The following is a 13,467-nucleotide window of genomic DNA, read 5'->3' on the forward strand; positions in this document are numbered from 1 at the left end:
CAATACATATTTGGCGGGGGCGGGTCATGGCAGAAGTGCATTGTGAAAAAAAAAAATTCAACCTGCCACTACTTCCGTACCTATGAAAATGGATAATTTCAACACTGGCGGTAACTTATAAAAACTGAGAAGGGCTCAAAGGCACTCCTGCGCAACCTGTGGGAGCAGTGGATGATAGATGAAGAGCACAGCTTCACGGCAACCGGGAGAATGCGCCATGCAACTTTTCTGGATATCATCCGATGATTCGACAAAGCATGGGCTTCAGTGACAACCGAAACCGTCCTGTCCGGATTCAGAAAGGCTGGAATAATTGGAACCGTAACTGACGATGACTCTGACGTAAGCGACGTACCAATAGAAGAGGAAGTGGCGCATTGTCTACCTTTGGAGTTGGCAGAGTTGTTTAGAAGCGACACCGAGGAAGAAGATTTCATGGGATTTATCGATTAGGAGTGACAGAATGTTTGGTAAACGTATAGCATGTTCTATATGTTATAGTTATTTGAATGACTCTTACCATAATATGTTACGTTAACATACCAGGCACCTTCTCAGTTGGTTATTTATGCGTCATATAACGTACACTTATTCAGCCTGTTGTTCACTATTCTTTATTTATTTTAAATTGCCTTTCAAATGTCTATTCTATGTGTTACAATTTATCAAAAAAAAATCCCTAAAAAATGCGACATATACCGTATTTTTGGGACTATAAGTGGCATTTTTTTTTCATAGTTTGGCCAGCGGTGCGACTTATTCTCAGGAGTGACTTATCTGTGAAATTATTATCACATTACCGTAAAATATCAAATAATATTATTAAGCTCATTCACGTAAGAGACTAGATGTATAAGATTTCATGGGATTTAGCGATTAGGAGTGACAGATTGTCTGGTAAACGTATAGCATGTTCTATATGTTATAGTTATTTGAATGACTCTTACCATAATATGTTACGTTAACATACCAGGCACCTTCTCAGTTGGTTGTTTATGCGTCATATAACGTACACTTATTCAGCCTGTTGTTCACTACTCTTTATTTTGAATTGCCTTTCAAATGTCTATTGTTGGTGTTGGGTTTTATCAAATGAATTTCCCCCAAAAATGCGACTTATACTCCAGTGCGACTTACACAGTGGGGCAAAAAAGTATTTAGTCAGCCACCGATTGTGCAAGTTCTCCCACTTAAAATGATGACAGAGGTCTTTAATTTTAATCATAGGTACACTTCAACTGTGAGAGACAGAATGTGAAAAAAAAATCCAGGAATTCACATTGTAGGAATTTTAAAGAATTTATTTGTAAATTATGGTGAAAAATAAGTATTTGGTCAACCATTCAAAGCTCTCACTGATGTACGGAGGTTTTGGCTCAAAATCTCACGAGTTGAGTTTATACCAAAATGGATACATGGATGATACAGCAGAGGATTGGGAGAATGTCATGTGGTTAGATGAAACCAAAATAGAACTTTTTGGTATAAAGTCAACTCGTCGTGTTTGGAGGAATAAGAATACTGAGTTGCATCCCACGAACACCACACCTACTGTGAAGAATGGGGGTGGGAACATCATGCTTTGGGGCTGTTTTTCTGCTAAGGAGACAGGACGATTGATCCGTGTTAAGGAAAGAATGAATGGGGCCATGTATCGTGAGATTTTGAGCCAAAACCTCCTTCCATCATTGAGAGCTTTGAATGGTTGAACAAATACTTATTTTCCACCATAATTTACAAATAAACTCTTTAAAATTCCTACAATGTGAATTCGTGAAAGTTTTTTTTCACATTCTGTCTCTCACAGTTGAAGTGCATCTATGATGAAAATTACAGACCTCTGTCATCATTTTAAGTGGGAGAACTTGCACAATCGGTGGCTGACTGAATACTTTTTTGTCCCACTGTATATGTTTTTTCCCTTCTTTACTAAGCATTTTCGGCCGGTTCAACTTCTACTCCAGAGCGATTTATACATCGAAAAATACAGTACTCTAGTGCGACTGTTTTTTTCCTTCTTTATTATGCATTTTCAGCTAGTGCGACTTATACAACTATCCATCCATTTCCTACCGCTTGTCCCTTTTGGGGTCGCAGGAGCCTATCTCAGCTGCATTCGAGCGGAATGCGTTGTACACCCTGGACAAGTCGCCACCTCATCGTAGGGATAACACATATAGACAGACAACATTCACACTTACATTCACACACTAGAGCCAATTTAGTGTTGCCAATCATCTTATCCCCAGGTGCATGTCTTTGGAGGTGGGAGGAAGCCGTAGTACCCGGAGGGAACATGCAAACTCCACACAGAAAGATTCCGAGCCCGGGATTGAACCCAGGACTGCTCAGGACCTTCATATTATGAAGCAGATACACAAACCCCTGTTCCATTGTGCTGCCCCCCACATGAGAACATTAATGTGCAAAAATGTTTCCTCTTTGTGTTAAAAGCATACATATGCATGCAAAATCCTCATTTAAATGGGGCGGTCTGCACCACTTTTCAATCGCACACAAAGTGTTAGTGGATCACACGCAACAGGCTATTTTATTTTTTGCAAACGCTGTTTAGCGTGTGGCGTTTGAATCTTAGTAAATCGGGCTTTTTTTTTTACATTTTGAGACTTTTTGTTTCGCTCTGTTAAAAAAACAACAAAAAACTTACCATGAGAGGATAAACGTATGAAATTAATAAAAGAGCAAATACCAATTTTTTTGCCCACTGTACCGAATATCAATTGCAGTCAAGGATCACCTTGTATCCCCTATTTGCATGCAGAAAGTATCTACAGTACATTTACACAACCTAAATATTGTCATACTATAAAGCAACAGCATGTTGACTCCATAAAAAATAATTACCTCTTTGTAGGCTTTTGACATGCCCGGGCCTTTCATGAACAAGGAGGTGATTTCTCTTCATCACGCGGATTGGACTCCTTAAAGGACTGATAGCATCTGGGATTCTCTGAAGATTGCTCAGTGTGCGCATCATGGAGTCCTCATCATGAAGTAAGGGCACTGAACAGGAAGGCTCAACATGACTCTTTCCACACAGGGTTTTCTTTGGTGTGACTGTGAGATCGCAGTATTCCTCTGGTAGAGTAATTTCCTCAGTCGTACTGCTAACATTGGGCACGCCAATACAGCCAAGGGATGAGCTCTGGTCAGCCGTGATGCTCGAGCTGCCAGTGTTGTCCTTGTTCGTTAAAACATGAATCGCCTCAGGCAAACTAAGGCCCTCTTGTGGAACGGACTCCAGACTTATAGTACTAGATACATCATTTGCATATTTGACGTCTTCCTGAACAAGACAGGTGTCTTTATCATTAGCAGGAATAGAAGAAGCAGGGGGTTGCACAAATATTTTAGCCTCCTGGGGTTTGGTTAATAGAGATGTTTGTCTACTTCCTAGAATAGTCTGAATAAGGTCTTCAGGGGTTGATATAGTTTTACATGTGCCTTCATATTCCATAACCTTTCCTACAAAGCTGCTATCCTTAACTGGTCTTGAATCAGCATGCTTTGTCACAGTATTACATTGCTCATTGGTGCTTTCATTGTCTGTCTTTTGTAAAACACTCCTTTGCTCTTCACCATGAACACTTCCAAATACATTTACTACACCATCAGTAGCAGTGCTTTGTTTAGATATATCTAACTGGCTGTCCGGGCTAAACTTACTTTTAGCGCCATCTTCTTCTACCAGAAAAATATTCTCTTGTGCTTTTGGTGTCACACATGAAGCCACATGATCACCTGCTGAATCCTGGGATAACATAAAAGAATTAGTATCTTCTGGCTGCTCAACATCTATCCTTGTGTCTTTTTCTCGGACATCTTTCCGAACATCTCTCTTTATATGCGTCTTTGAAATCGGGGCTTTGAAAGAATCTGTCGGGAGCTCTCCCAGAGAAGCTTCTACTTCACTGCAGTTGATTTCATCAACGACATACATATCCGGTTGCAAACCACCATCTGGCCCCTTTTCAAGTATATGATGTGGTGCAGCGTGTCCACCATTGCTGTTGCTGTTGGGTAGCAGCTTTTTATTTGGTGAAAGGGTTAAATGTAGTGTTTCCATAAAGCACAATTTCCTGTTTTCACTTTTGTCTTCGGTTGGTTCCTTGGTTGATGTTGGAACATGCTTCTTTCCCTGTCTTTCTTTGTTATTGACATCATGTTTATTATTGCAAGATTCTCCTGATGGCTGTTTTTCACCTTCTCTTCTTGTCGCAGATGAAGTGTTCCTTTTATGACTTTTGTCTTTTTCTTCTTCACGTTGCTTGCCTTCTCTCCCCTGGTAATCACTTGAATGCCTATTCCTTTGCTTCTCTTTGGAAGAATCACTGCAGCATTCAGCATGTTGATTTATAGAAGATCTCTTCTGGTCTCTTGATTCCGAATTTTGAAATTCCATCTCTAAACTACTGATTTCATCACTAATCTTGTTTTTTCTGCAGTGTCGACTGTGGTCCTCTGCATAGCTATGAAAAGTCCTATGTTTCTTTTCTCGAGTTCTCCCTTTTGAGTCGACTGAAGAACCTAGAACATTTAAAGCCTTAGCACTCTCTGATCTCCGATGCCCATGGTGGTCCCCGCTTTTACATGTCCTGGAGTCATGTCTTCTTTCTCTGTCTAATTTATGAGACCTAACTTTCTCAAGGGTATAATTGTTTTTACTGGAATCCAAACCAGTTCGATAATGTTTTTTGTCCGTAGAGTTCAACAACTTCTGACATTTGTCTTCTCTGTGCACTGATTTGTACTTATCTGATCCATGATGCCGGCTCGATGAACTGACAGAGTTGTTGATAGAATGGTCACTCTGATCGTCATGTCTGCCTGATGAACCTTTGGAGTGACTGTGAGAAGAAACTCTTGTCTCTGTGCAAGAGCCACTGGTCTTGTTGGAGCTGTCACTTTCTTTCCTGGGTGGTTCAAGGTGAACCTTTGGAGGACGATCATCCCGTGAAGATGATGTTTGAGGCAGGGAGCACAAGACAGAATTGGGTGCTGGCAGACTGGATATTGGTGGATTATTCATTAAAATGTCGGTCTGGCAGGAAGCATTTTGAGTGTGCGTTTTAGAATGATGAAAAGAGTGACCTTTGCCTGACCTGTAGGGAAAAATTGCAGTTTAGGAATAATTGAAATTTATCGTAAAGACAAAAAAACATTTACTCATGACGTAGACTGGATGTACAGTAGTACAGTAGCCTTTTCGGGTTTTGAGCTCTCTTTTGACGATATGTTATGCTTTAGTTTACAAAGCAAAAATTCGAGTTACGAGCCTCCCCACCGCAAGTAGGCGTAGTGAATGCCATATTAAGCCCCGCAAAAACTGACCAAAACATCCAATGAGGATTAATCTATAGGGAGAGATAAAACGTTACTTTCTTTTTCCACATGGTAACGAGGAAAGTAAGTGTGAAGGACAGTGCTGAGAAAAAGAATTGATTGATATTTGGATGAAATAAAGAAAGAAATTCCGCCCGATTGCAGCTAATATAGGCTCCAGCACCCCCAGCAATCCCGAAAGGGACAAGTGGTAGAAGCTGGATGGATGGATCGTCAAAAACATGATGGAGTGTGTAGCCGACTTGCAGAAGCAATTGGCGGATTACTTTAGAACTACTAGTTTTCACCAAATTGAAGCAGAATAAATCTATTACGTAAACAAAGGAGGTTAAAATAAGAGTAATCTATATATAGTCAGAATAATCCATCCATCCATCCATTTACTACCGCTTGTCCCTTTTAGGGTCGCGGGGGTTGCTGGAGCCTATCTCAACTGTATTCGAGCGGAAGGCGGGGTATACCCTGGACAAATCGCCACCTCATCACAGGGCTATCACAGATAGAAAACATGAATATGAATAATATGCATTCAAGAACCTCTTAACAAAGTACGACACCACAACGCCCGCCAGAAAACTCTAACCAGTAAAGCAAAAGAAATCCACAAAACATGCAAAATAGTGGGCTTTCCAACATTGGATCTAATTATTCTAGTTATTTTTTTAAATGTTAGTGTTTTTCTAAATACTTTTTGAGCACATTCAACAATACCAGCAAAATAATGCTAACCGTAATAATAAGGATATACAATGTTTAGAGATGTCCGATAATGGCTTTTTTGCCGATATCGGATATACAGATATTGTCCAACTCTTAATTACAGATACTGATATCAACCGATACCGATATATACAGTCATGGAATTAACACATTATTATGCCTAATTTTGTTTGTGATGCCCCGCTGGATACATTAAACAATGTAACAAGGTTTTTCAAAATAAACTAACTCAAGTTATGGAAAATATGCAAACATGGCAGTGCCATATTTATTATTGAAGTCACAAAGTGCATTGTTCTCAAAACAGCAGCTTAGAATTTGGGACATGCTCTCCCGGAGAGAGCATGAGGAGGTTGAGGTGGGCGGGGTTGGGGTGTATACCGTAGCGTCCCGGAAGAGTTAGTGCTGCAGGGGGTTCTGGGTAATTGTTCTGTTGTGTTTATGTTGTGTTACGGTGCGGATGTTCTCCCAAAATGTGTTTGTCATTCTTGCTTGTGGTGGGTTCACAGTGTGGCGCATGTTTGTAACAGTGTTAAAGTTGTTTATATGGCCACCCTCAGTGTGACCTGTATGGTTGTTGACCAAGTATGGGTTGCATTCACTTGTGTGTGACTGGTCCAGCACGAAAAGGCAGTGCCTTTAAGGTTTATTGGTGCTGTACTTCTACCTACGTCCGTGAACATAGCTGTGTTTTAAAAGGTCATAAATTTTACTTTTTGAAACTGATACTAACAATTTCCGATAGTACATTTTAAAGCCTTTATCGGCCAATAATATCGGCAGTCCAATATTATCTGACATCTCTAATAATGTTCTTATCATCTTACATGACATATAATACATATATAGTAAATATGGAACCAGAGACTAGCAGATAGGTCATTCAGCGAGTAAATGACACGGGAAACACTTATCAATGCAACAAAAGCTATTTTTGCAATATTATATTTTTCTCATTTGCATGATAATACTTACAATTGGTTTAGCCTTTGAATCTCAGTGTCCTTTCGCATAACCTCTTGTCTCGCTGTCCGTAAAAGTGCTGAGATGTTTTTTTTGAGACGATGGTTCTCAGTATTTAGCCCTGTGTTCTGCAACAAAGGAAAATATGTTAACATTTTGATGATTAGTGTTATTTCTTATACCAAAACAAAAGAAGAAGGCAGTACACCATCATTATGAAGAACATTGAGAAGAAAATGACTAAAATTAGAAATGTACTTAATTCCGGCTTTAAAAGGGCAACCTAATAGACTGAATTTAACTTTTCAAACTATCGCTGTAGAATTTGCTACGATGAAAAAAGGGGAGTGGCTAAATGCATGCTTAAGATGAACAGACATTTTAGTGACATAATAAGAGCTACACAAAAAGTTGACAAATAGTTCCATTTTTTATCAAGAAAGCAAAACATACAATTAAAAGGGGTTCAAACCTGTATCTCCATCTGGTCAAGTCTCCTGCGTAACTCTTTAATTTGGTTCTGGGCTGCGTGGAATCGTGACTTCAACTGCAATCAGTAAAACAAATAAGAAAAAAAAATTACACCCTTTTTTCGTCGCAGGAACTTTTGTAGTAACTCTCCCACTTACCCTGATAAGTTAAATACCCTTCTGATTTCCACCAAAAACTACACGGGAAAAACAAAGTTCCACGGGTACTATTTTAGTTCCTTGTAGCAAGGTAGCACTTTCAAAAGTTCCTGCAAAAACCTTATAGGGGCGGGCTGTGAACACAGTTCGGGCCTTCCTAAATATTTGTATTCAAAATTTCAGCCGCCATTAGAGTATGCAAGGGCAACTTTATGTTTTATTTATTATCTATATTCTAAGATAGTTGAACACCTAGAAAAAGAAGAACGAAAGAAACTTCTGACTTGCAAGAACTTTTGTTTAGCGTTTTTACACTGCAGTTAATTGTCATTTATGAATTTTTACACACATTATTCTGGTACGCAAAGCTGCGAGAAATAGACTCTTTCAAACTCAGGGCATTCAATCGATTACTACTGGACTGTTTGGTTTGTCTTGGAAGACGTTTCGCCTATCATCAGAGTAGGCTTCATCAGTCTGTGCTCATAGACTTACAATGGTCAAATCTAGTCTTGCGGTTGGTGCCAAAACCCCAAATGTTTATACTGCAAAAACTAGGAGATTGTGCCTGGGCAAGAATGGTTTGGCCCTATCGTAATGAGAAAAACAACTGTTTTGATGCAAACTAGCAAACCAACTGTTAAAGGATCCATATGTAGGAATTTAATGTCAAGTCATCATTAAATGGCCCTGATATGCCAAAATGCATTAATAAATCATGTTCTTTTAACTGATAACAGTAGTTCAGCCAGTATATGCTCATTTCAATGCAGAACTCCTATGCCTTATTATTCTTGTTGTGTAGTGATTATGCAATTGGGCAAACGAGCACGGTGTCAAATGAAAAGTAGCAACCATGGTGACATCCCAAACTTCTAGTAGACGAGGTCTTTTTCCACTGATTCGCTCCTCATCCCTTCCCCCGGTACAACCTCTGGACATTGTATACATGTTGCACGGCCTACTAATATTTTTTTCCCGATTTTATTATTTTCATGGTCGAGAGAAGTCATAATCAAAATTGAAATCAAAATTCTAGAAAAATTGTCCAGCCCTACCACCAAGTCAGTTTTTGCTTGCTTTTTCAGGCTTCTGATTAGACAAAATGTGCATGACAACTGGTGTATGCCTTAAAAGCCCCGTGAATATTCTAGCGGGAACTCTCATTCAACCCTTTTTCGATTACGTTCGCACCTCCTGGTACTCCAGCACCTCCAAATCGCTCAAATCTAGACTCCAAACATACCAGAACAAGCTAGTCAGGTTACTTCTAGACCTCCACCACAGATCGCCAAAGTGGGCTGGCTCAGGGTGGAGGACAGAGTAAAACATCTTGCACTGAGCCTAGTCTATAAAATCCGCTACACCTCCCTGATACCGAAGTACATGTCAAACTACTTCCTTAACCACAACACTAGGGGGAGCTCCGCAAACCACATTAAACCCAGATTCTGATCTAACAAAGGTCTTAACTCATTCTCCTTCTATGCCACATTAACATGGAATACACTCCCAACAGGTGTAAAACAAAGCGCATCTCTACCCTGCTTCAAAACTGCACTAAAAGAACACCTCCAGGCAACTAGACCCCAAACTAACACCCTCCCCCCACCACATCCCACCTCCCCGGATTGTAAATAATCAAATGTAGATAAGCAAATGTATATACTTGTTCTTATACTTTCTGAAATCACGATGTTCACTGCCTGCTGTACAAATCCTACGAAGTCAGACCTACACTGTTTCAATGTCCATTTCTCAGATGATGCAATTGTTGATGACTGAAGTACTAATATCACCCAAACCCCCCCACCCCCCACCCCCCTCCATATCCACATCCCACCCTCCGGATTGTAAAAAATGTAAATAATTCAATGTATATACTCTGATGATTAACTTGTGTGATGACTGTATTATGCTGATAGTATATAATTGTACCATGAATTGATTTACGTGGACCCCGACTTAAACAAGTGGAAAAACTTAACTCGGGTGTTACCATTTAGTGGTCAATTGTACGGAATATGTACTTAAAAGTTTTAATCAATCAATCAAAGCGTATGGAAAGTTTGGAAACTAAACTAGTGAGGATTGAAATCGATGTGTTTTTGAAACCATCCGTGTTGTGGACAAAGTCTCAACTGCTCTGTCCTCAACTAAACAATGTCGCGATGGCCACTCGAAAAAGCGACTAAACTACAGAGCTAAAACTAGCAAGAACAATCTATGCACCCATAACACGCCTCATCTGCAAGTGTTGAGAGCAACATTATCAATGTACAAACGAGACAGCCGTCGCAACTTAAGAGGCGCTCATTATTTTATTTTTTTACAGCCTCAAGTCGCCTCTTTACTCGTCTGCCTGGGAACAGCACCATAGCACACAATCCCTCCTCCCCAATAATAGCACTGTGCACCACATCTGGCCTGAATTCGCAGACAAAATGACGATTTCCAAAAAGTATCAGAAGTGTTATTTCCAAAAAGTCGGAAGTGTCTTAAGATGTATTGCACCAACAAAAGGATTTTTGCTTTCATTTAACAAAAATTTTTTGCAATTTTATTTGACACAAAAAGCACACACTCTATGGTAGTAAAATAAGTGTAAAAGGTATAAAACGGAATTAAAAACAATTAAAACTGGAAAACTGAATTTATTTATTTTTTATATTGCTATTGTAAGTTAGATTATTTGTCATTTTTATTTATGATTATTTCACTTGTTTATTCGTTACTAATTTACATCTGTTTTTAAAACTATATTTAAAGTTGAGTTTTGGTGGTACAATAGTCATGTTTTTAAATGAATTAATAATTGTATTATTAATTTTGATTACCATATCAATCAGAATTATCGTGATTAATAGTTTTGCTATAATCATCCAGTCCTACTTCTCACCTTAACTATACTGTATGTGCCAATTAGGGCTAGGCGATATGGCCTTTTATTAATATCTCGATATTTTTAGGCCATGTCACGATACATGATTTATATATCTCGATATTTTGCCTTAGCTTTGAATGAACACTTGATGCATATAATCACAGCAGTATGATGATTTCATGTGTCTACATTAAAACATTCTTGTTCATACTGCATTCATATATGCTCATTTTAAACTTTCATGCAGAGAGGGAAATCACAACTAAGTCTATTTACCAAAACTGTATTTATTAAACAGTTATTTAGCTGTGGCACAAACATCCATATCATTTCCAAAACAAAGTGCAAGATTGTCAGAGACATTTTAAAACAAGCTATTGGTGCACTTTTGTGCATGATGTCCCTAAGATGACATATCAAAATAACACTAAGTTAAAGTGCACGTATTGTACAGAACAACACTACAATAGTTTAAAACAAATAAAGTGCACTTTTGTGCATGATGTCACACAAGATATTTCAATAACAATCAAATAAAAATGAGCTGCATACTAGGAAATCAAATAGTGTATGTCCTTCGCTATGTGGTAGGTTACTACAGACGTTATGTCCTTCTGTTGATTATTTTTTTAACTCAGTGTTGATCTGGAAATAGTTGCTTCCGCATTTTGGTGGTGTGGCACCGGCCGGATATGTTGATTTGCAGAGTTTGAAGCATTGTTCATTATCTATCGGGTGACTTTTCAAATGATGCTACAAATTAGCAGTGCTGCTACTTTTTGTAGCAAGCTTTTGCTGCATAATTGTTCAACATATTCTCGCTTGAAGCCAAATCACCACCAGACGATGGACCCCGTGCTGTTTTTCTTGGGAATTAATCCTTCTTCCTTCATTTGTTACCAGATTCGCACCTTCTCTCTCTATCGTATTTCCACTCGCACTGCACCGCGAGCACCACAGCTAATGGTACCATGCCGTTACCTCACTGCTCCGCGAGGGCGTGTGACGTTGCACGCATGACAGTATGTGACGTATGTAAGAAGGTGCGCTTTATTTACCTCTCTGTGAGCAGAGACAAGAAAGAGTGAGAAGCGCCTGCAGTGTAATGCCCGCAGCTAAAAGCAACTCAAATATCACGATATAGTCATTTTCTATGTTGCACGGAGACAAACCCGCTATATATTGAGTATATCGATATATCGCCCAGCCCTATTTTTTGTCACAATTTGGAATGCGTATAACAGCCATTTATGGCTCAGCACTCTTTCCCATGCTCAAAAATGAAGATATATTTTTTAACATTGGTTGGTTACAGTGTTTTACACTGAACAAAGAGAGCACAGTTTTCCACATAAAAAAAATGGGTCTGGGGGCCGGTATATGTATTTTTAGGAAAACCGATACAAAACCTTGCAATAATGTCTAAATGCTAAAAACGTTATGACAAACTGCCTAAAAAACGGAGTGAAATTAAAAATGTTTTTTACTTAATGAGACACCTAGGATGTACATGAAATAAAGAATGTGGGATTTAAAAAATTAACTATGAAAGTTAAAACACTGAATATTGACAACACATGAACGTCACACCCCCCTCTTGATCGACATTGTTTACTATCAAGCGAAATGTAACAAAAATGTAACAAACAAAGCGAAATAAGAACACGAAGGGTAAAAAAAAACCCACCTACACTCTGATATATCACTAAGTTTTGGAACTTTGTTGTAAAAATATCCTACCGTGTCTGTCGCTGACACCCGCATTTCAGGCTGGTCGCTTTGGAATCGCACCCCACCCACACTGCTTGGTGCCCCGTCTGAGCTGCTGTGACTTATATTACCATAGTAACTAGTATATCATGCAATCATGCAAAAGCGCAGACTCCAACCATTGAAATACTTTGTATATAGTTCAAGATTCGAAAACATCACCGCACATCATAATGGCAGCTATAGTTTCGATCTTAAAGATCTAAATAATTATTTAGTAATGTCCGGCGGGCCAGACTGAAAAGCTTAACGGGCTTTAATTTGTCCAGGGCTGCTCTACCAAGACAAAATCCTTGTGTGTTAAACATTAGGGCTGCAACAACTAATCGATTAAATCGATTAAAATCAATTATAAAAATAGTTTGCGATTAATTTAGTCATCGATTCCTTGGATGTATGCAATGCGCATGCACGGAGGGTTTTTTTATTTATTTTTTTTTTCCCTCCTAAACCTTTATTTATAAACTGCAACATTTACAAACAGCTGAAAAACAATAACCAAAATAAGTACAAAAACAGTACAACACTTTACTTTAAAGACTTCAAAGAAGACATTTCCTGCAAAACGTGCAGCATGGACATCGCGTGGCACGGAAGGACAACATTGCTTCGGCAGCACCTGAAGAGTAGCCATGGATGAAGAGAAGAACTCACGGTACGTAGCTTTTAAGTCCATAGTCCGAGTATATTGATCCGTTGTGTCCATCTTTGTGTGTTTTTAATCTTTTGTTAACGAGGAGATTTTTTTTTAAGGCACAGCAGCATCAACTGTTGTGTATTAACTTTCAGAGTGTTGGGAAATTTTTAGATAGTGCGGCAACCTCATTTTCTGTGTTTTGAGTCGCAACAGGCGTTCATAAGTTCAGCTTTTTTATGAGTGACGTTTAGTTCAGTTTATTAAGGATCCCCATTAGTCTACACCGTAGTGGAGACTATTCTTCCTGGGGTCCAGGCAAAAAACATCACACAACAACAAAACAAAAGATTAAAATGCAGTACAACATGATCAAATAATAAATTGTCATAATACAAAAATAGCAACAACAAAGAACCAAACAATACTAATAACATGTTACATAATAATTTTCATACCAAAGATAAAAATAGCAATATAAAAATAGATATACTGTATAAATT

At 38.7% G+C, this 13,467-nt stretch overlaps 1 protein-coding gene across 1 annotated transcript in view; it reads right to left on the reverse strand.

Annotated features, from left to right (window-relative positions):
- Positions 1-13,467, reverse strand: part of casp8ap2 (caspase 8 associated protein 2) — a 43,492-nt gene that overhangs the window by 15,562 nt on the left and 14,463 nt on the right. Inside the window, exons 6-8 of the mRNA XM_061900347.1 lie at positions 7,520-7,594; positions 7,060-7,175; positions 2,866-5,123 (exon numbers count right to left, since the gene is read on the reverse strand). Of these exons, the coding sequence (XP_061756331.1) occupies positions 2,866-5,123; positions 7,060-7,175; positions 7,520-7,594 (2,449 nt within the window). The remainder of the gene's footprint in view (positions 1-2,865; positions 5,124-7,059; positions 7,176-7,519; positions 7,595-13,467) is intronic.

Source organism: Nerophis ophidion, linkage group LG05 (genome assembly GCF_033978795.1).
Source record: "Nerophis ophidion isolate RoL-2023_Sa linkage group LG05, RoL_Noph_v1.0, whole genome shotgun sequence".
Taxonomy (NCBI): domain Eukaryota; kingdom Metazoa; phylum Chordata; class Actinopteri; order Syngnathiformes; family Syngnathidae; genus Nerophis; species Nerophis ophidion.